Source organism: Pithys albifrons, chromosome 7 (assembly GCF_047495875.1).
Source record: "Pithys albifrons albifrons isolate INPA30051 chromosome 7, PitAlb_v1, whole genome shotgun sequence".
NCBI classification, from domain to species: Eukaryota; Metazoa; Chordata; class Aves; order Passeriformes; family Thamnophilidae; genus Pithys; species Pithys albifrons.
Window position 1 is genome coordinate 51,045,098 of NC_092464.1, and position 24,016 is coordinate 51,069,113.

Below are 24,016 nucleotides of genomic sequence, written 5' to 3' on the forward strand. Positions count from 1 at the left end.
CTAAGCTGAGGAAAATTTGTCATCAGTTTCAGTAGGAACAAAACCTGGCTCATGTTTCCAAAGCTCCAGCACAGACTTCAGCCATCAAAGGACCTCCGGACATCAGTTTGCAACCTTGGAGCTGTGACTGCTGAGCTGTCTGAGTCCACTGACGTGTGTGTGGCTGCTGAGCTCGCAGGAGAGGCACATCCAGGCCACCTGCTCTTCAAGCTGTTAACAGTGAGTCCCATCAGGAAAATAAACCCAAGAGAATGGCAGGAAATACAACACACCCTATAAAAGCAGAACTTGCACTGCAGATGATTTTGTATGTGCTGATGCCTGAGTCCACCACCTCTGATCTCTGCCATCTAGCATAGCCATCACAAGCTTGCTTCATGGATCATTTCCAAAAAAACCCAGAACTTTTTTTCATATAAGTGAAATCCTCTATACTGATCCTGCTAAAGAAATAAAATTTCTCCCAAGCTTCCCCCAAAAAGGGCCTGCAAATTTTAACTTTTCCTACCTCATGCAATGTATTTTCCTTTATTCTTCCTCAGTGCTTAGAGACAAGTGTCCAGCTTCATCCTTCATTACCAGCAATGAAAAGGTATTCCCTCTGCTCATTCTGCTGCTGAAAGATTAACAGCTTTGAAGCACCTTGATGTAGTTCTTGGTAGAGACAGTGGGGGAACAGGGGATTTCCACTGCACTTCTAAGGCAGTGAGAGATGCAGGGGCAGTTGTTGGTTTATGTGGAAGAGCAAGAGAAGAGAAGCACTGATCTGTGAGAGAAAGAGGCAGCAGAGGACTATCTGTGTGCCAGAACCATGCTCAAATGCAGCTGCAACCTTACCACTGCTAAGGAAGGCAGTGCTGCTTCTGTGACTAACGATTGCAAAGGCTGAGTAAGACTTTTGCCAAGCCAGGCACTCAGCAGTATCCGTGCCTTTGCTGGGCACCATGATCCAACCCAACAGCAGATTATTTGGCTTCTTCTCTGGGCTAGACTGCACCATTATAAAATATCTATGCACAAAACCTTCAGCATGAAGGAAATGTTCTTGACAATCTTTAAAAAGCCATGTCAATCACAAGAGGTTCCTGAAGACTAGAAGCAAATCTCACTCTTCAAGGCTCTAGTTCTTGTTTTAACTAGGCCTCTGGCATATTACCAACTTTGAAGAAGGGCAAGAAGTAGGACCTGGGAAACCACAGGCTTGTCAGACTCAATCAGTGCCTGGGAAGGTGATGAAGCAACCAATACTAGAGCAGGGGGACTGGACTAGATCTTGAGAGGTCCCTTCCTACCTCAATAATTCTCTTGGCACCATTGCAAATTTTATTTTGGAAAGTCTGCCTCTGAAGGAAAATGTTTTCCTTAGCTTGATACCTGGTACTGAACTTCCCCAGGAACTAAGAATGACCAAAGACCTGGCTGCCTTCCACAGCACATACAAAGCACGTACTTTTGATGTTCCCCACTTTAATAAATACACAGACAGTGTGTTTGCAGTAAATGACTGAAAATCACTACACAATTAAAAAAAAAAGGCACTTGAACCAATATACATATTTGGCGAGGGTGGAGAAGGGGAGAAGGAGACAAAGAAAATGAATATGGAATAATGTAAACAGAACATGGTCCCCTTAGCATGTCACAGGAAAGTTTTTTGATACTGCAGAGAGAATGAAAATCTGCATAGCATAGAACTAAGTTATACCAGAAATATATCCTTGGCTCAGCTTTACAGATTACCCAGGGAAAATGCTTCCCAACTTTGGCTTTGCTTAGCTAAAGATCTTCATTACCCTGCAGAAAATCCAGATGAAGCCTTTATAGAGTTGGAGACACTGGAAAGTGCTTCAGTGACTCTTGTGCCAGCACATGGAAAAATAGCTGCTACTGAATGGGTCCTACAGATTGAAAAAACTATTGCCATCTGCACCTATCAGTGCTACCAGTTTATTGTGAGCAAGACATGATAAAATGTGAGACAAGTGCTTCTTTAAAAGAATTTTTTAAAAATTCACAACTTACTGGCTTATTTATTGTGGCTCCCATCCCTTGTTGTCATCACACAGATAAATCTGCATCCTGTGGGAACACTATTTGGAACACACCATCCAGCTGACATCTTGCTAAATGTGATTTTACAGCCATCAGACACCACATACAGCCTGAACATGGCAGAACCTCTAAGAACTCTATTGCAAAAGCTTATTAGGATCCCCACTTATGGAAGCCTTTTAAGACTAAATTTAGGTCATTCCCACTATAACTCATTGAATTCTCTTAGAACTTCTCACATACTCTATCCTCTTCCACGTTTGATGCCTCAGATGTCCTGTTTTCTGCATAATTTAATATTTGATTACAGGAAAAGAAAGCACACATTGTCTTGAAGAACAGAAAAAACATCACCTAGGGACATTTCTAATGCCAAGAGAAAATTAATCTTTCATGGCACAGTAGAATGACAGTCCTGAAAGTATATAATTAAAGAGTCGTTCTCTAAATGTGGGACTTCATTTCTTACAAGTTTTGTTTAAATTGTTTTGGGAGTACAGCAGTTGATTTATAGCTAGTCTTTGGCAAAGATCCACTCGAGGGGGAAGCTCTTCTGGAGAAGAAGAGACACTGATGTTATGTCTAGCATTTATAAACAGAGGCAAAAGTTATGCTGCCTGAATATGAAGTCAGAAGTGTACAACAGGAGACAGAAAACTGGCACCTCAGAGAGCATTTCCTCAGTCAGGCAGCAGTCCTTGTGCAGCATTAGGTAAGAATTTTCCTGCAAGTATTTTTTCAAACTGCTATCAAATAACACAAGCAGGGCTGGTCCAACCAACCTGCAGAGATGACACTGGATTCTCCAAGGTGACTGCAGATATACAATACTTGAATGCTAAATCACAACACTTCAGAAAGCAGGAAATCCAACATGAGATTTTAATTTTAAAGAGATTATTTGTAATTCCAGTTCCCTTGAACTGCAGACAGGAACTCTGGTCACCAAGCAGGAAACACTGTGGTAGTGTACTCAGCAGCAAAGAATAAAACAGTGCCTGCTTAAAACACTGTAGCTGAATGAACACTAAGCCTAAGATAGAAAGGGACTGAATTTCTTAAGATGAACACTTGCTAAGCCAACATGTGCAGTCTGCACACAATAGTGGCAGCCTCTGCCCAACCATCAGCCAAAATTTAGAACAAGATGTTGCAGCACAGTCTCCTTCTGAAAATACATTACCAAACAGAGCAGGCAACTGGGTATTTCTTGTTAGCTGCTTTACAAATCTGCAGTTAAGTCCTTGGCAGGATGCTCACCAAGCACCTGCAGCTCCCCACTCTTTTGGGCCCACAAAATCTTCAGGGTAGCCCAACATTGTCACTAAGCCTATCATACTGCATTGTGGGCTCAAAATAAGAAAAAAAAAGATTACAAAAATCATCCAAAGAATCATTTTAGCCAAAATAGTTCTGTTTCTTTTTACATGACAGGCCAATATGTACTTACTTGATCCATCACAAATGTTTTCAGTCAACTTTATCGGTCAAGAACTCACACACAACTGGATGTATCGGAGAAAAAATAGTATTTATCTTAAGTTTACCTTAGAAACACAAGAACTTTGATAAATGGACTGACATCTTAAATAAGCAGTGGTGAAACTGGGTAAGTGCTACTCTGTACTTTTCTGAAGGGCTCTGTAACTTTAAGGCTGCTTCTTAGGCAGACTCTTCTCCAGAAGAAAAGCTCTTGGGTAGCTGAATATTTCAGACCCCAACCTCAGACGTTTTCTGTGATGGGAATGCTTCTTAGGAAGAAAAGTGAATCAAAGTCAGGCCTGTACACTTCTTGCTGAATCTTAATGAGCAAATTTAGAATTCAGGAACATGAAAAGGGGTAGTCCCTGAAGCCCAAATGAAAGAAGCTTTGGATTTGAAGAAGATTTTGATTAGATTTTCATACAGTGATTTAAAACTACTTGCATAATGTAAAGACTATGCCAGGGTATAATGCAATGATTGCTGGTGATGGATGACTAGCAAACTGAGTCACAGAACATTCAAATGCTTTAGGGAATTTAAGGCCAAGCTGAAGTAAAAAATAAACCTGCTTGAAATTATCATACAACTACAGAACACCTTGTGATATAAATGTATAGAAATAATTTGACTTTTTCCTCCTGTAAGCTGACAGCTTATGGCTTTCTTAGGGGATAATATAGAAAAGCTGCTTATAGCTACTGGAGAACAGGGTTTTGAAAATGTTTTTAAGCTTGTCTACAGGTGTGGGGCATGCAACAACTCAAGTATCATGGTGAAACAACCCTGGAGCTCACAGGAACACTTTGCTTATTAAGGAATGAAGGCAGCTTTCCTGATCAGTGCAGTAAGGCTGGATAAATGAACAGTGTATCTGAGAACATGCACTGGCTGCTGAAACCCAACTGCTACTGAGCCGGGCTCTCATTGCCAAGGGTGAAGCTTCACCTGCACAGACCATGCTCGGCACCACAAACCCCCATCCTTCTGTTATTCCACCTACTCCACAGCCACAAATGATTTGCACCATTTTTCATTTTTCCCTCAGCTGTCTGTATTATCACAAGAAAATAGGATTACTATGTTTTTAATGGTAATTTTGTCAATGCCACCACACAGAGGAAATCCCAGCAATTCTAAACACATAAAATTTTATTCCAGTTTTATACATATCTGCACACTGGACAGCAACAATCACTCTTCACATTGCTGGAACAGCTCACCAACCACCCAGAGGATTTTATAAGAGTATAATGGATTTACATAAATTGGAAATCCAAGTTTCCACAATAGAAATCATTTTAAGGTGCTCCTACATGGGACTAAGGTCCAGAAGAACTCAGAGATATTGTATTTTCCAGTTTTACAGACTGCAGCATCACTATGCTGTTGTTCCAGAACTTATTATATTAACTGCTTGTTTAAACTTCACAATTTGATGGTATTTTTACTTTCAAACTCAATTTATTAAAAAGCAGAAAAATATCTTGGGAATTCTGAAAAATTACCTTTCTTAGGGAAAAGATAGTTATATTGAGTTTAACTAGCCAATATTGTAAGCAGATCACACTACTGTGAGACATTCTGAAAGATAAACCTCCTTTGGATCAAGAAAACAGAACACTGTTGAGAATAAAAATATGGATTTGTTAATATGCAACTGACTTATTTAACTTAGCTGTTAAATTGCTAAGGCCAAATGAAACCCCTAGAGATCCTATCTTTGAAAAGTCATATGCATTTTCCCCCCTCTATACTTAAATGAAATCATAAACTTCAACAATACTTACAAAGCAAGTGTAAAGACCAACTGCTGACATATAGAAGTTTCTGGATGAGTTGAACACGAGAAAAGCCCACTTTGAACTATTGCATTGTGAAGAACAATTGAGAAATCGACCAGTTTATAACAAACTATGTGCAACCAACATAGACTGTCAGTGTGTGGAACTAACAGTTAACAGGTTTGTTAACTGAAGGGATGGAGGCAGCACACACACAGCTGCCAGTCCTGAAGCAGGTCCACTGGAAGCAGCCAGACTCCTCCAGTCTCCAGGGAAACAGGTCACCAGGAGACTAAACCAGGGCTAAAGGAGTTTGGTGAGCTGCTCTCATGGCAATGCATCTTTCTGTACAATGTCTAATCATGAATAGAATGTGGGTCCAAAGTGTAAAGCCCATTAACTCATAGCAAACAAATCTCCAAACTGTTTCCTTTTTTCCCCATTTTATTTCTTTTTTCTGCTGTTCCAGAGTAAAGTAATAAGCTGACATACGAACTGCATAACACCAGTGAAACAGTTTTATATTTTCTTTCTTGAAAATGCTCAATAAACTTGATAAATTACCAAAACCAGGTTTAAATCACAACCAAAATTATATACAGAAATGATGTCTAACAGAAAAATACAGAGGCTCTGCATGGTCCTAAGAGACTTTGTGTCACAGACTGACATGAAGAACTAGGGGACTGCTATTTCTTCATCTCCAGGATTGCACTTCCTGGCCCTCGGTGTTTGGCACTGCAAATGTTGCAGAATTGGACAGGAGATACCTAAAAATCAAAAAAGAAAACAAGAATCTCTCAGAGAAATGGAGCCCTGTTAGAACGTGTGAAGATGAATGAAAGGTGCTAATGCCCCTGTGAACATCAGGCTGTTCCCTGGGAACACAGCCAGGGACAGGGGAGGGGAGGGCACCGTGGGGCAGCCTGCTGGGAAGTCAGAGGGCAGCACAACTCCCCACTCACTGTCCAGGGCATTACCACCCACCAGGAGGGTCACACTTCATCCACACCAAAAATGAGTAAGTGCATAGTCAAAAGCATCACTGATTATCTTCACAGATGAAGAAGAGAATGAAGTCACTTGGTCTGCTCCAAGGACCACTGGATGCCTTAGTGTCACAGCACGGTCCTTGGATAGCATTCCACAGACTCCCAGTAACTGAGAGCAGCACCCAAATAATGTCATTTGATATCAAATATGTGTTTATTGTTACTCTGTGTTTAGCTCTGTGTGCTGATTTGTGCATGACTTTCCTTTCAGTATGTCACCAATAACCAGCACCAGTAACATAACTAAGACCACAAAACATTATAATAGGGGGAAATTCGGCTCAGTTACATGCACATCACAGTGTGTGTTCATACATACTAACTTTGAATATATATCCTGTAACATCCATGTCACATCTAAAAATTCTAACAAGTCAGCTGTCCCAGAAAACTGAGAATGCTAGATCAATTTTAGATTACTTCTCATAATAAAATCAGTGGTAAATATTGTTTGAATAAATATTTACTAGTTGTTGGGCCTTCTTGGGCAAATGGTCTGATACATGAAGATTTTCATGACATATTTAAGTATACATGCTGTACCATATGGCTACAAGCACTTTGGTTACTTCCAGATTAAGTGATACACTGAAGTTATTTTTTCACTAGATGTTAATTTTCAGAGACAGATACAGAATCAGAAAAGCTTAAATTTAGTTTTCTATGCCATTTTGCTACCATTCTAATGCTTTCCTTCAAAAATTCAAAACTGGTCATATCTAGTTACTCTTTTGGTTTGTGTTAATTGAATAAAGAAAAAAAATTACAAAGAAAAACATGTTATGACCATAAAGATGATTACAATAATATTTAAATATTCACTCTGAAATGAGTAATTAAATTATTTAATACGGCTCACTTGAAAAAATACCTTTTTCCTTGTCTTTAAGTATGTTTAATTAAAGTAAAGGCTGCAATGGAAAAGAATTAATAAAAAACATCAGACAGGTTGTATTGCCGGCATGTCTCAGAGCTGCTTTACATATTCAGACTGCAGAAAGTGATAAAATTTTGCTCAAACAGCAGTGATTTCTTTCTACATTGGATGAACTTGAGCTGCAGTGTCCCTAACCCCTCCTTTCCTTAGTCACAGACTACTATGAGGTATTATCACAAGTTGTAAGTGCAATCAGGTAATTCCTGACAGAGCCATGCCCTTCTCCACAGGTGACCAAAGCAAATGTGTCCTTTGCTCTTTGGCCAAGGTGTCAGAGAGCCCCAGGCAGGTGCTTACTGTGTTGGCCACGGGGAGGCACTCCTTGTGGAACATGTGTCGGCAGTGGAACACCACCACGTTGAAGGACTTGGATGCATCTGGGAGACAGAAAAGTAAATTCATTTCAACAGGACAATGAAACAAATGATTCAGTGGCTACACCCTTCTGTTATACACAGAGAAGCTTCCAGTAACATTTCTCAAATTAATTTCCAAATTATTCTGGCTCACTTAAAGAAACCATGGAGACGGATGATAAGTGTCCCAGTGGTACAGTTGCAAAACAATTTCATTCTCTGTGTTAAATGCTCTATACCTTTTCACTAGGAATTTCTCATGTCAATACAATATATACTACATGCTAAATTTGGACATATCCAAAGAATCCACCTCACCCATGAGAATCATCCAGTTTCTACTCTTTGGCTCCCGTTCCCTTGACACACAAACCTCAAGGCATTAGCACACACAGCTCTGCCAGATTTTCCTGGTCTGGATGTTGGTGCATGTGATCATAGTACAGCTGTTTTTATTTATTTATTTCAGTGAAAAGTGTCAGAAAGCAGATTAAAAAACTCTAAGTGATTCTATTGGGCTGTCAACACTTAGCAAACAAACAAAAATCCCCAATGAGACATATGCCTCATCTTACATAGTCCTGTTTGAAGATGCCATGACAGACTCTCCTAGTAAAATTATTTCTCCTTAAGATGCTCAAAACCTATATTGATATTTCTGATGATGTCCATTTCCAAAATATCATCTGGAATTTCTAGTTTCAAATCCAGCTTTGGAAGATGTTTTAAAACTACAACCTGTTAAAAGCTGCTTCAAATGTGGCAGCAGTGACTGAAGCCATGAGCTCTCCACCACTCAGACAAAAAGTATATTCCATAAAACTTAATGATCTACAAGTTCAGTCTAAATTGTTCAAGAGAGCTGGACAAGATGTGGTGGCAGCTTTGTTTTGTGGTTTAATAATCTTTGGGAACATGTATGTTAATGGAATTAAAAGCTGCCGTGAATTCCACATATTCAAAGCAGAAAATAAGGAAGTCGAAGTTGAATAAGAAAGAATACCTGAGTTTACTGCAACAGGAGAGGCCCAGTTAGACTCCACTCCCATGTCAGAATTCAAAAGCAAGCTTTGCATCGGAGACTGAATTTATACCCTGATCACCAAGGGAGACTACCACACATTTTTATGAACAAAAGCAAACACTAGTTTCTCTTACAAAAATAATAATAATGAAAAAATGACTCCTTTTTCTTCTTGAAAAGCTTCCTACCTGAGGGGAGTATGGGGGACAGACACGATTCACAGATATTCTCCTCTGGAAACACAAAAAAAGAGAAAACTTAGAACATCTTTGTTAACAAACTCCATACTCACTTTTTTACAAAGTAGGCATGAACATACTGCTATTACAGATATGGAACTTAAAGCATTTACTTAAGATGCCTAACAGAATCTATTAAAAATTGAAGAGTAATACTTCAACTATGCATGATAAATATTTAGATCTTCTGATTCTGCTGATGGTAGAACTGCAAGAGTGAGGCTGTTTAGGATCAGCACTGTAGAAGCAAAAGGCAAACTGAAGAAAAAGGAGGATCAGGTGGTTGCAGTTAACCTGCAGCACTTTGTAGCAGAACCTCTGATCTTCTGTCTCTTGCTATTAACACTCAGCTGGGGTTAATTACAGTGCTGCTTAGCTGCATCATTAGCACCTTGCAAAATGTTTTCAGCTGTTTCTGACAATCATCTCATGGCTTTTGCTTTGGCTGCAGATTGTTATCATCTGACTCTCTGTTTTGGAATTAAATAGCACTTTTCACTTTTATAGACAAACTGCAGGACACAAAACATTGCAAGATGGACCAAGGTGAAAAGTTGCATGTTGGGTCTTGTGGTTTTTGACATACAAGTGGTTCTTTTGCAAAAGGGGAAAGCAACTAATATCCTACTGCATGCTACAGAAAAGGTACAATACTCAGGTTCTGGGCAGCTTCCAAAGCAGTCAGGAGGTCTATAAACCAAGCAAAAGCCTTCAAAATCTTGAAAGTCATCATGTTTCCTCTGCACTCACCATCTACTAGAACACCCTTCATCTGAGTTCGATGCATTTTCTTCAAGAGAGAAAGAGAATCAGCAACGAGGATCTTTTTGCAACCTTCCCGCAGCAGGATCTGTTGGTGCAAAGGACACAAAGAGTTATTGAATAGATGGGCACACCAACTACCTTGGCAAGACTCCACTGTGTTTGTGCTGCCAAGGAGAGCACAGGGACTGTTTAAGTCTTTTCAAGCTATTATAAAGGAGTGAAAGAAAGGAGGAACCTCTTGTTACCATCACCTCTACCTAAATGAAAAACCCACGATATAAAAAAATGCCCACAAAACCAAACCTCAAGAAATTAAATCCTTTACAAATATACTATTATCACAAATTATGAGCTTCCTATGAGATGGTATTAACAAATTACAATGGAGAAGAATTTTTACAGTGGCCCTCAGAATTGGTTTCCAAACCATTTCAAAACTCCTTCTACCTGTCTATCCTTTCCTATGTTCTTCAGGGAAGACATTTGATGATCATAAAACCTTTATAAACACAGAAATTCAAAATGTATTTTGTTCAAATGTATTTCCTGCTGAGGTGCAGCAGTATTAAAGGTCCACACAACCGACCAAAGGTCCAGAGTTCTTTCATCTTTAGCAAAAGTTACAGCTCCCTTTCAACCTATTTGCTATTTTTCATCAGATTGACATGTCATTGCCCTACACTGTTGTGAAACACAGAGGAATCCAGGGCATAAAAATCACACAGAGCCTTATTTCACAATACTTAATGAAGCAAGTACAAAAATATGACAAACCCAAATAAGTCTTGTGGAATTTTTGCTTCTTCCTCCCAAACTGATGTTTGGAAATTTGTTTTCCAAGACAACAATTCCTCTGAAAAGTGCTTTCCAAAGAGACTCAGTCAATTCTAAGGTGAACAATGCTCCCAAAAAAGTGGTCTAAGGAGGGCACATCCATTCCTTTCTCTTGATCATCTGCATTACAGGAGACACTGAGCGGTCTAACACAGTGCAAGATACAGATAATGCAAATACCTAAGGAGAAATATAATAACAGATTTTACAGCCAGGTGGGCACTGTCCTAACCCCTATCCTTCCATATACTCATTGTGAAGTCATAAGGACACACTGCCAAGAATGATATTGCAGATAAGACTGGAAATCTGAAGTATATTAAAAAAATTGAAATTGAGTAACACTTTAAGCATCTCAAATTGGGCATATCAGTGGGTGAACGACACTTTCCAGTATTAGAGACATTGAGCTATAAAACATTTCAGAGCATCAGCAACTGAATGCAGCTCTACAAGACAAACATTTAGAAAATTAATCATTTTTATCTGTTAATGATCTCAGGAACTGTCTGACTGTGTCTTTCCCCTTTCCACTTTATCCAAGGGCGACATAGAATGTTAGATTTGGTTTTAAATATAGAAAAATGTTGCTGGGTTGAAAAAAATACTAGAAACTTTTGGCAAGGACAATGGAATGAGACTGTCTGTCAGAAAGAGTGATGGAAAGTATTCTCAATCAACAAATTATGCCAAGGACAGGTAAGTACCTTGGAGGGGATCTTGGCTACCTACCAGTCTTTGCCAGCTGCACTCAGCATAGGCACATGAAAACCCCCATGTTTAAGTTAAAGAAGCAAAGCAGGCACAGAATCATAGAATATCCTAAGTGGGAAGGGACCCGCAAGAGCCACCAAAGCCCAACTGCTGGCCCTGCACAGGAGCCCCAAGAATCACACCCTGTGCCTGACAGTGTTGTCCAAACACTTCTTGAACTCTGTCAGCCTTGGTGCTGTGACCACGTTGAATGAAAGGAGCAGAACAAAGATATAATGGCAAGATGGGAGTGTGACTTAGCATTTTCTAATTAAAATAGTGTGCCAATAGGAAAAATTCATTAAAAAGAAAGAAAAACAAAGAGGGAAAAACCAGACATCATTAGGCCACTGGAAAATCTCCATACTGTTTGATGCCTTAAAAGCCAGAACTAACAGAAATATCTGATAAAACATGCACTATGTTTCTCCCATTACTGAGACACTACTAAGATTTTTCCATACCGCAATCAATGACTGTCAGACCTTATTTTTCCAGAAATGGAATATAGTAAGCAGATATTATATAGAAGTAAAAGTCACAATGAAGACTGTAAAATGTCCATTCTCAAGGTAAGAAATCTCAACATTTCTGCAGAAATGGATTCAAAGACCTCAAAGATGAGATGGAGATTTTAAGAGGTACAGAAAGAGAAGCAGGAGAGGGAAACTGAAGGCAAGAGAGAGGAGTTTCATTAAAAGAGGGGAGAAATATGTAACTGTGAACCATGAGATTATATTGAACTAGTTAAAACTGACATACATGTGTAATGAAACCACTGTCCAAGAAGAAACAGAACTCAGAGGATGAAACTGAGTTTTTTTATGCTTTAGAAGCACATCATTGTGAGCTCAAGCAGGACAGCACTGTGCACCTGCAGAAAGAACTTTTGTGCAGAAATAATGCCTTTCACCAAGTTATTGAAAATTGCCGAAACCAAAACTTGTATTGCAAAAAGGAATAACGGTTTGTTTTCTGGCTACATTAGGGAAGATACTACTGCATAATTAAAGCCAGAAGGCATAAAACTTTCTGTTTAATTAAACCAGTATTGATTTACAAATGTCTAACATTATGTTTAAAGGAAAACACTGTGGTATGCAGTTCATTTGAAAGGGCATTCTCAAAGCTCTGAGAGTAAATTTGGGCTTGGCTCAGCTTGGCACACAAACAAATCCAAGTTTTACAGGGCCAGTTAACCAAATTCTTCCAAATGGCATCCCTACCACAATTAAAAGCACATTATTTTCAGTCTTTACAAGCAAAAGGCAGATGTCCCCCTGTGCAAGCTGCCACCTGCCCTCTAGTGCCTCCAGGGTGTCTGAACAGCATTTCAGTCATGTTCAGGAGCACAACTTAACAATTTTTCCACGTGCTGTCTCAAGCAGCATTCACCAGATTATCGTTGGGTTCTGCTAGTTCATAAACTCCACTGTGAATGGGTAGATGTGACCTCTGTGAATGGATGAATGTCTGTTACCCATCAGGTTCAATCAAAGTGCAATCTAGTAAGTCAATGTTTGAGCAAAATGCCTAATCCACAAAATCTGTAACAAACTGCCTCTAAACAAATTGCTTTTGTATTTTAAAACTAGGGGAAAAGGAGTCTTAGAATACCAAAATCTTTTGAAGTTTTGTTCTAACAAATGGCATACAAAAGGTGAGAAATTAAGTTCATGTCAGAATTGCATTTCCTGAAGCTGGAAAATAAAAATGGGTATCCTGGAAGAATTATAAAGCAGTTTAATAGACACCTACTTGTAAAGCAGAACTGTAGTGCCAGAGCAAAAGGCAAATTAGTAGTATTTAATTGAAGCTGTAGCCAAAGAAAAAGGTCTCACATAATTGGTGTTTACTTTTACCCAAAAGAATACCTAATACTGCCTTAGTGCCAAGCTTGGTTGGTTGGTAGATCTGATTTCACATCCCTTCAGAGCTGAGGTGAGCTCAGAGAAGCACAGAACAGCTGCAGCGGTTTGTCTGATGGGTGGTGATTTGTTAGGGCGAATCAATCACTCTGCCAGCATTAATAACAAATTATTCAAGGAAGAGCCCAGAATAAAAAAAATTATAACCAATTTTGCTGCATTAGTAGACTTCCTTGTTGGATTCTCTGATGCACACTGTAAGTCACACAGGGTATGCATTGGCAGCCACTCAATTTGATTTAATTTGATTTGCTTTTGCTGGGCTGTAAGGGATTGTTTTCAAAAAGACGAAGTCTGTCAAAGGCACTGCTTTTAGCTCCTACCCATATTTCAAATCATATCTAATGTAAAGTTTCCTGGTATGGAACTTGTAGAGCATGATATGAAATTTGCATCTGCATACTTACATAAGCATAAAAAATCTTATGAGGGCTTCCAAAAGGAGCCCACAATTAAATAATATAATGGCACAGCTGTAACACTTTTCGGGAAGCCAATATTATGAAAAGACCAGCAGAGTTTTCATGTTGGGCAGTTACCTGAAAGTCAAGCAGTAGAGATTCTTTTTGCCTTTGAAGATGTGAACAATAGAACTTAAGTCTATACAGAGCTTGAGGTCCAGAGCGCTGAACTTACAGAAATTCCTACCCTATGAAATTTTTTATTTCTGTATGAGTTCAAAATGCATGGTATGTTACGTGCTGTGTATCAGGAATTTTTTACCACAAGTGAAAGGGTCATGCCAGGCCAGAGTGAAGGTCATGGACCGCTCACCATAGAGCTACTCAAGGGATGCAGAGGTGTGAGGAGGCATCACCCAAACACAGCACAGAGCAGCTGGGAAGCAGCTCACGAGGCAGCAGCGATGCCTACGCAAGGGCAGAGCTCCCTCAGCAATGGGAGGCTGTGCAGACACTGCCCTGAAGCCCCAGCCGTGTTCTGAAGCACGTGCTGAATGCAGGGACAATTCTTGTCAAAGTCTGAGCCTGCCAGTTGGCTGCTCTGGGGAGTGTGCAAGGGCTGTGATAACATTTCTGAATTTCCATGTAGACACACCATCTGTTCATAAACCGTGCACTTCACATTGCCAGTAACGCTTAAAGAACTGTTTTATTTTAAGCTATAGCTTACATTTCTCTAGAGAAATATAGCCTTTTTTTTTTGGCTCTGTGGTTTTCTATTGTACAAGTAAGCCAAGCACAAATTACATAATTACATTAAACTTCCCTAATTTCTATTATTCCCTTGAAATCTAAATTTTAGCTCTGGAGCTATCCATCTCTACTTCAAAATGAATTAATTTGAAATCCATTAATCACTTCAATGCTAACAGTAAACAATTTTAGATATCACTCTGAAGGTTAAATACATAATTTTAATCCAAAAGTAAATTTTTATAAAAGGTATTTGAAGACAGAATTACTCTTCCCTCCCCAAAATATGACCAAATGATGTCATCAGTTTTGCTTGTAGCCACAGAATATACTCTGTATATGTGTAAAGCTGCAGCTGTGCTTACAGCACTTCTTCAGTCTGTCTGCAGACACAAGAATAACATTTTGATTTCATGAGAACGCAGGGACAGGAGGATCAATGATGGTACTGACACCAGCAAGATTAACATGCAACTCTTGAAATGCAGCATGGTATTTAGCCAGTGTCATTTTGGAAGGATATTAGTATCTCAAAAAGTCAATCGAAAACCAGAAGTAATGTTACAACATGCATTTTTTGCAAATATGTATCTGTAGAGGCTCCTCCACATACGAAGTGTCAGAAGAAAAGTAAAATGCTACTTTGAAATAGCCAAAGTCATAATCTATAAAGTCGATATAAAAATTAAATTATGGAAAAGCTTTGGAAAGGCTTAAACCCTGCCCTGAAGGGAGTTACAGGCTTTACTTGGCCTGGCAAGACACCAATCATGACTGTACTGTAACCACTAAGCTGACCTATTTGCTTGAGATGTTGAAAGACTAACAGCAGATGGGGAACAAACGCTTGAGGCTCTAAAATCAGAGTTTCAGCTGCCTGCAGGGCTATGTTTTCATAGAATTATAGAATGGATTGGGTTGGAAAAGACCTCCGAGATCATCAAGTCCAACCCTTGGTCCAACTCCAGTCCCTTTACCAGATCATGGCGCTCAGTGCCATGGCCAATCTCAGTTTAAAAACCTCTTGGACTCTGCATAGTCACACTGGAGGCGTTCAAACTGCTCTGTATCTTTCTGTCTCTCAGTAGAGTGATACAGAGCAGCATCACAGAGAAATCAAATTTGGGACTCCCTTTGTAGCAGGGAGATTTAAAGTATGCAATGCAACACACTCTACTTTTGGGGAACACTGAAGGGTACCCTTCCTGGAAGTTCCTACAAACACACCTCAGAACCTACCATGTACAGAACAGCACATATGCTGGGATAAGAAATCCCATAATGCAATGAGCAGCCCCTTTTTTTAAATGCATAGACATCAACACTTTCTGCACAACAAACAGGAACTTGATTTTAACAGTTCATCTTCCTTCAGTTAGTATGACACTTAACACATACAGGCTCTTATACCTGGTGAATGCTTCAGAGAGGGCATGCTGCATTCTGCCTCCCCATATGTGAAACAGAGTGAAAGGCACTTGGCATGAGAGTTTCCAGTATTGGACAGTTGGCCAGTGTAAAATAGTCTGAATCACCCAAGATGCTGCCAGTTTTACTTACCAGCTTATGGTATTTTTCTCACAGTTTTTGTACCAACCCACAGTGTTCATGACAGATGTCTGAACAAATCATGAGAGTAATTTCTCGTGCTGTTCAGTGACAAAGAGGTTTTGCTGTCTCTCTGAAAATGAGTATCACATGAAGAATCAAACATTCACCTGCAAGTTGTAGTCCTGAAGAATTTTCACTAGTGAGTCTCTCAAATTAGGAATCTCCATGCCTTCCTTAATGCGGTGGATCAAAAGAATAGGATCAACGTGGGTTCCAATGTTGTTCAACAAACCAGTAATAAAAGCTGTGAAAACCAAGAGGCAGAGAAATTAAAAAAAAACAATCCAGCGAAATACCTGATTAAAGGATGCCCTGGTGACTAACTGCAGGCTTTGGTTGATCCCATGACAGTTCTCTACTAAGAGATAACAGCAAGACTCTTTCACAGTCTTGCTATATTTCTTGTAGCTGTATTTACTGGAATACAAACCTTTAGGGAAGAGAGGAAGATAAAGACTGGCAATCCACAGAACTTGCAGTGTATTCAGAAAAGGGGTAACTGACTCTTCAGCACAAACTCACAAGTAAATAATGTATTTTGATTCAATAACAAGGGCACTCAAACAAACAGAGTGAGAAAATCATATACATCATGTGACTATTCCACTCCCAGCTCCAGGGTTTAAAAAAAATTTTCAAGCACCCAGGCTAATTTCAACATGTTTCTAAACATTGGTGAGAGTGACACAATAGAAGTCTTTTGCTTTTTGAAGAACATCTGGCTAAACAAAGCACTAGAAGGATGAACATCAAGGCTGGGTTTTTTCTTCAACCCCTCAAACTGAGGTATATTGCTGGAGTTGCTCTGCATACAGGCAGATGAAACTGCAAGAATTCTATATGCTTTGAATCCCTTTTGCTCTAAACCTGTCACTGATTGTACCATCACTTTCAGTGATGGACTGCATTTAAGTATGGGTAATTTGAGAATGCCATTCTTCTAAAGGAGTAACAGATTCTGGTCACTTCTTCCTGTCATAAACAGCAGCCAAAGGGATGAAAAGGTACATATTCTGACACTAATTCTACAAGACTTTCAATCCCCCAGAAGAGATCCCATGAGAGACTTTAAAGTCTTGATTTAAAACCCCAGAAGAGGCTGCAAAAACTAAGGGGGTAGATAGTTAAAAAATTTATTTTCCCAGTCTTTTGAACTTCTCTGAATCTGCCTCCTGAGCAACACTGATATTGCTTATGTTTTGATTCCATCTAAACTTTTAACTTGGAGTATTTATTTATATAATGGATGAAAGGCAACTTCTTCTTCTTCTTCTTCTTCTTCTTCTTCTTCTTCTTCTTCTTCTTCTTCTTATTATTATTATTATGTCAGATCTTACCTTTGTAACATAGAAACAAAATAAGATATTTTACTGAGGGGTAGAAAGGTCTAGATTCTTTCAGAATTTGCAAGGGAAGCAGGTGCAATAAACACAACATCCTCATCAAGCCTGCAGACTGTATTTTGAGGCTGTCTAAAAATAAAGTCTCATTCTGCTAAATTAAAAGCACTACTCTCCCCTTGACTGTCATTAAGGACATTAAGCACTATGCAGTGCTTAATTCAAAGGTTGAACCTCCAAGTCCTTGTCCTGTAGCACACCCTTACTCTGCCTTACTTCAAGTCTTTATGCACAGGAGACAGTGTGTTGTGCTTCCCAAACCAGAGCACCTCCCTGGTCATACATAAACACCTTCCCTGACATACACATGAATAATTCAATCCTTTAATTGCAATAGAATTCCACAAAAAACACACATGCAAGGCTTCTCAGAAGCTCTCCCACTTACGTGGTTTGTCAATGGAATATGAAATGAGGTCTTCCCAAAGCTCTCCATCATCCTGTTCCTTGGCAAACTCAATGGCTTTATCTACGTCTTGCAGTTCTTCCATGATCATCTTCAAGGCACTGCGGCTGTTGCCCATCCTGCCTGGAAGGAAAACCAGCACAGAGATTATAAACACTGAGTGCTTATCAATGCTCAGTGCTTTAAGAAGCTCTTCCAATTATGAATTCTGAGAGCATGAAGTTGACTCAAACTAATTCAACTGTGACCCAACCTAATCTAATCAGATGTAGGAATTCAAATACCAGAGCAATCCGTGCAATATGAAGAAGTGCTTGGAGCACTTTGCTGGACTGGGACCTGGAGGCTTTCTAAGGGTCATTTAGGGGTTCTGAACTGCCGTGAGGGGCAGTGTGTCTATGTGCATACATGTAAACTATGATACGGAGCTATGGGCCCTTTTAAGAGCCCACGTGGGTACTCTTAGTTTGCAGTAAGTATAGCACAGCTTACACCCATGAAAAATAAGAGGAGGAAACAGGAAAAAGTAGTAGAAATAATGAACTATTCTTCAAATAAATTCATGAGTAAATCCCAGTCTTCTCCCAAATGGTCCACAAAACATTCTTCTTACTATACCAGAGATTGTTTTAAAAAATGCTTTCTATTCTGTTCATGACTAATACACAAACATACATAAAAATCTTAGTCTTACAATCTCATTCAGAGGTAGAATTATTGGCCACCTGGAGGAGTTAATTTACAATTAATTTTATTAAAAAAAGAAAAGATAGAAGGCAACATAAGCCTATCTTCCATCCCAGCAAATGATAATATTAAGCTTCTGGGATGCATTCAGAAAAAAGCCTTTGTTTTATTTTTCCTCTCTCTGACAGTACTACTCTTCTCTTGGAGACTGTATCAAAAATACCTCCCCTCCCAACCTGTTCTCTAAAGCCTTTCCAACAGTTCCAAAACCCCAGAAAAACACCAATAACACAATATACGGAGTTAAGACATCACATTAATCATCCAGTGCTTTGCTTTATTTTCTAAATAATGTAATTTGCATGTACTGACTGCACACCACCTTTGTCTCTGGAAGAGCATGTTGAACAATATTAGACAATACATTTTTCCCAGCACAAACTGTATTACAAGATCAAAAGCGTGTTGCAATTTATCACACTGAGCACTACTTACTCAGAAGATAGACTGTCTCTTCTACAAAGTTCCTTTGTTGGCATATCTCAAGAGCCTTGAATTTAAGGAAAGAGAACACAGGAAACCATGTAACATGAAAATTTTATTGGTCTCAAATGCTGCAAGAGGCTTATAGATATTTTCCCACCAAGTTACATTACTCATTTTGACAGAAATACAGCTCCCTGCCACACATTACTTAAGAGAAACTCCATGAGACTTTTTAAAATTCTTCTCTGAGACTGAATAAATCTGGGGACAGGACAGGTAAACACCAGCACAATTATCAAAACTACCAAACTAATTACCAGTAAGTTTTTAGTAATAGAAAATCTGCAGGGTTGGTATGCCATTAATTATGCCATGTCTGTTTCCAAACTGAAAATAGAATTGGAAACAGAATGCAAACTCAAGATTCACAGCATGCTTGAAAAGACAACTGTTTACAAATAAAGACTTTCACACTTGGAGATCACAAGTCTAAATCCATAAAACACAGCTACAACTAAAGAGGTAGGTAGGAATTAACTTTCCATTCTTATTATTTTAGATGGGTTACTATGAAGAGATTTGGACAATGAATTTTGCGGTAGGGGCAAGCGAATTACCAACTACATACATCAAGTGAATGAAGGTATGAATAATACTCCTAAGTTATAAACACAGCTGACAGCTTTTTCCCCCTCTCCCCTTACAAGTTAAAACTACAAAGCACCAGGTGTTCAGTAGTTGTAGGTGCTGCACATTTCCTGACTGTCATGCTCCCTCTGGAGGAAAACAAGGAACATTCCTACTTCTCTTTTAGTGCATTGTATAAAGCATTTGCTGAACTGCACTTCAATAGATGTGGCTTACTTCTACAGAACAAGAATTACTTCTTCTTGCTGGGTTCATATATTCATTAGAGCAATAATAAGAGTGACTTTTTTCAAATAGAAATTGCTTTTTGCAATTTATACACTGCACTGAAACCTGCTTAACAGGAACTGAAAATATTGGTAACTGGGAAATACTTAGTTCCGTTTTTATTCCTTTAAAAGAAAGATTTGTATGTGGCAAAAAGTGTTACTATATGACCCAAGTGGCAAGAATAATTACAGAATTAGTAGTGACAGCAAATCAACTGTTATGTAGTGTTGGTATCTTTCTTTTCTCTTCCTTAGGTTGTAACTGAACTATATTAAGGTTAGAATGACCCTTCTTTTCCTAACATCCTTTTCTCTCACTTTGGTGATTACTGCACCAGACCTTCCACAATTCATGGGTCTCTGCCCTATTCCTGCAGTGCCAGCAATGAGCTTGCAGCAGTTTCACACAGCACTTTTCTGCACCACCCATCACTGAAGACAGGCGGCTGAATCTGCAAGAACTACAACTAATTGGCACCAAAAGAAAAAAAGTGCAGGTGAGGTTTTAGATATAAAATCATGATCACAGAGATAATATATAAGACAAAACTAAGAGAATCAAAAAGTTAAAAAGTCAATATTGTAGACAAAAGTCTCTGACTGGAAACCTTGCAGGCTCAGTGCCTACAGAAAGATCTCTCAGCCAATCTAGTTTCAGGTAATGGTTTCCATGAAGACCAAGTCCCCAATTCCAGGAAAGCATTTTCCATTGTTTCTTGCTGTTGCACAGTGAAGTTCACAAAATCACTCAAAACAAGAGAGGTGCCAGAAACAGTAGAGTTCTCTTTGGAATGTTAACCATGTAAAATGCAATACTCAGTATTACACTTAAAAACTACTCCCCTGGTGTCATTATAGTTGCTTACAGATAGGCATCCTTTCATAAGCTCAGGTCTGCACAGCCATTAACAACAACTAATGCAAATAATAAAATACTGACCCATCTGAAGAGGAAAACTTAGAATTTTCATTCATTTCACTTTAATTCAAGCAGGGTACAAAACACCTTGAGACTGACCTTACCTCTATGATTTTTTAATTTGTCAAGGAAGAGCAAGGTAGAAAAATATTTAAAAAAAAAAAAGAAAATGGAAACCTGGCACTCTGTAAAACCACGAATCGGTTGGCTGAAGTACTTATGACTTTAGAATATAAAGGTAAAAAAATCCCGTTATAGTTACTGATTTTTCAAGACCTAACACTGACAGCTCCTAGATTTGGCAAAATGACTGTCCATTTCTTGCAACTACATCCTGCTGTTCAGTCAGGCCAGGCACTGATGAATAAATATGCTGCAGGTATGCTTTAAGTGTGAATTCACAACTTGTGCATTGAAAATACCCACTAATTCCTGCCTTGGTGACTGAGAGAAGAAGGTCTCAGCTGTCATCAGCTGTGCAAATCAAACTTCTGCAGCTGATGGGATCCCTCACTTTGGCACTAGAGGGCAGTACCAGACACGGTTAGAAATTCACAACACTGCAAGCTACAGACCAGACATAAAAATCTGTGTTTAGATTTTGGGGGCTTACCTTCTCCAGTGGACAGTGTGTGCTGTCTCTGAGAAATGGTAGCAAGTTTGGTCGATCATATTCAGCATAGAGGCTGATCTGTTTCTCATGGTATCGCTGCCCTTTATGGTGGTCTCTTTTGAAAAGCTTGTGCAAATACTAGGAATCAAAAAAGAATCAGAACTCAAACCCACTTACACAGTATTATTAATAGAATCATAGAATTTCCTGACTTGAAACGAGGTCATCAAGGTCCACCTGCTGGCCGTGCACAGGACAGCCCCAGAGTCACACCATGTCCCTGAGAGCACTGTTCTAATGCTGCCTGGACTCTGTGGCCTTGGTGCTGTGGCCACTTCCCTGGGAGCCTGCTCAGTGTCCACCCACTCTATAGGTGAAAAAGTCTTTACCCCATGAAATGCTTTAACCAAAGAATCTTGAGTCTAGATACTGTAGCAAAGCTCCTTCCTCCCTATATGAGCACAGAAAAGCCTTGAAAATAATTATGAGGGTCACTTTTATTCCAGTGGAATAGGCTTCACAATTTGAAACTGCTGCATCCCTTCCCTAAACTGACAGTCAGTCAGTCAGTCAGTCAGTTGCCCTTGCAAGGCTCCTGGGGTGTGGCTGCAAACTTCACAGAGCTGTTCCCCATACTCACACCTCTACCCCAGCAATGGCTCCCCACCAGAGCAGCACCCTGAAGCCCATCTGTACACAGCAGCAAGTTAAACTTCCCTCCCCAGCACAGCCCAAGCCCATGGTCACAGGTTATGTATTTCACTGACAGCATGTTCAACCAAGGAGGTGCCTTTGCAATAGCAGTGTGGAGCCACAAACTTAGAGTGATCCTGTAATTCTGTACAAACAAGAGCACTCCTGCAGTGTATGGAAGCTACAGCTCTAAAGAGACAAGCAGTTCACTGTCTCTATAGATCAGCAAAACACATTTCAGAGCTGCACCCACCAATCAAACCCATCTTTGTGTAGGGAAAAAGGAGGAATACAAGCAAGAAGTAACTGACCATAGAATACAAGTGCCTACAATGCTATAAGGACTTCATGGTATATTAATAAGCAAGCAGTATGTTAGCAAATTCTCACAGGTAGACATTTCAAAATAATTTTACTATTTTAAAGACACTATGGCCATGTTCCAGAGTGAATCTGCAGAAGTAGCCACTTTGGCTCTGATTCACAGAGATTCACAGACTATTCTGAATTGGAAGGGACCCACAAAGACCATCGAGTCCAACTCTGAAGTCAGTGGCCCACACAGGGGATTGAACCCATGACCTTGGGATTATTACAACCAAGTTTTAACGACTGAGCTTATCTCAGGGTCTGATGTATGACATTTCTGTGTCAGGTGAACTCTGGCAAGATAAACACACCTGTAAAAGATATATCCAGGAAAGAGTTTATTCAGCAAAACTTGAAATCAACAAAATTTAGAAATACTCACCACGTGCTGTAACTCAGGCCTGTTTTCCAATTCTTCAACAACTCTGTCAATCTGAAAGGAAACAAACCTGTGATAAACAGCACATTGACAGGACTGAAAGAAGAACAGGCAATACAAGGTAGCATTGGACTGCCATCCCATGAACTTGTTATACTCACAGAAATTTTATCTTCATTATCCAAAAGCATGTCTACTGCTTTCTACAATAGAGAAAGAGAACTCAGGTAAGAAACAGGTACACACATTTTCTCACATTCTCTACAGTATTGTGCTTTTCACTGATCACAGAATCACAAATATACCCAGCTGGAAGGGACTCACAAGGCTCATCGAGTCCCGCTCCTGTCCTTGAAGAGGACAGCCCCAAGAGTCACACCATGTGCCAAAGGGTATTGTCCAAACACTCCTGGAGCTCTGGCAGCCTTGGGGCTGTGCCCACTGCCCTGGGGAGCCTGGTCAGTGCCCACTATCCTCTGGGGGAAGAGCCTTTCCCTGAGATCCAACCTGACCCTGCCCTGGCACAGCTCCAGCCCATTCCCTGGGGGCTGTCCCTGCGCTGACACAGCTCCAGGCCATTCCCTGGGGGCTGTCCCTGCCCTGACACAGCTCCAGGCCATTCCCTGGGTGCAGTCCCTGCTCTGACACAGCCCCAGGCCATTCCCTGGGGGCTGTCCCTGCGCTGACACAGCTCCAGGCCATTCCCTGGGTGCTGTCCCTGGTCTCCACAGAGCAGAGATCAGTGCCTGCCCCTCCTCTGCGCCTCCCAAGGAAGTTGTCCCTGCAATGAGGTCTCCCCTCAGGCTCCTCTTCTCCAGCTGAACACACCAAGTGCCCTCAGTGCCCTCACATGCTGCCCCTCCAGACCCTTCCCCATCTTCACTGCCCTCCTTTGGACACTCCCTAGCAGCTCAATCTCTCCCTTCCATTGTGTCCCCCCAAACTGCCCCTCCATTGCAGGTGAGGCCGCCCCAGTGCAGAGCAGAGTGGGACAATCCCCTCCCTGGCCCGGCCATGCTGGGCCTGATGCCCCCCAGGACAGGGATGTCCCTCCTGGCTTCAGGGCACTGCTGACTCGTGCCCAGCTGGCCATGACCAGGACCCCAGTGCTCCTGACAACCTGTGAACTGCAGAGCTGTATCTGCCATCAGCAGGTCTGTCTGCCACAGTTCGAGC

General features: G+C 40.2%; 1 protein-coding gene across 1 annotated transcript in view; it reads right to left on the reverse strand.

Moving 5' to 3' along the window:
- Positions 1-4,666: 4,666 nt before the first annotated feature.
- Positions 4,667-24,016, reverse strand: part of VPS41 (VPS41 subunit of HOPS complex) — a 101,948-nt gene continuing 82,598 nt past the window's right edge. Inside the window, exons 20-29 of the mRNA XM_071561564.1 lie at positions 23,002-23,043; positions 22,844-22,894; positions 21,400-21,537; positions 18,960-19,014; positions 17,760-17,900; positions 16,079-16,215; positions 9,677-9,776; positions 8,876-8,920; positions 7,605-7,684; positions 4,667-6,088 (exon numbers count right to left, since the gene is read on the reverse strand). Coding sequence (XP_071417665.1) covers positions 6,008-6,088; positions 7,605-7,684; positions 8,876-8,920; positions 9,677-9,776; positions 16,079-16,215; positions 17,760-17,900; positions 18,960-19,014; positions 21,400-21,537; positions 22,844-22,894; positions 23,002-23,043 — 870 coding nt within the window. The 3' untranslated portion in view covers positions 4,667-6,007. The remainder of the gene's footprint in view (positions 6,089-7,604; positions 7,685-8,875; positions 8,921-9,676; positions 9,777-16,078; positions 16,216-17,759; positions 17,901-18,959; positions 19,015-21,399; positions 21,538-22,843; positions 22,895-23,001; positions 23,044-24,016) is intronic.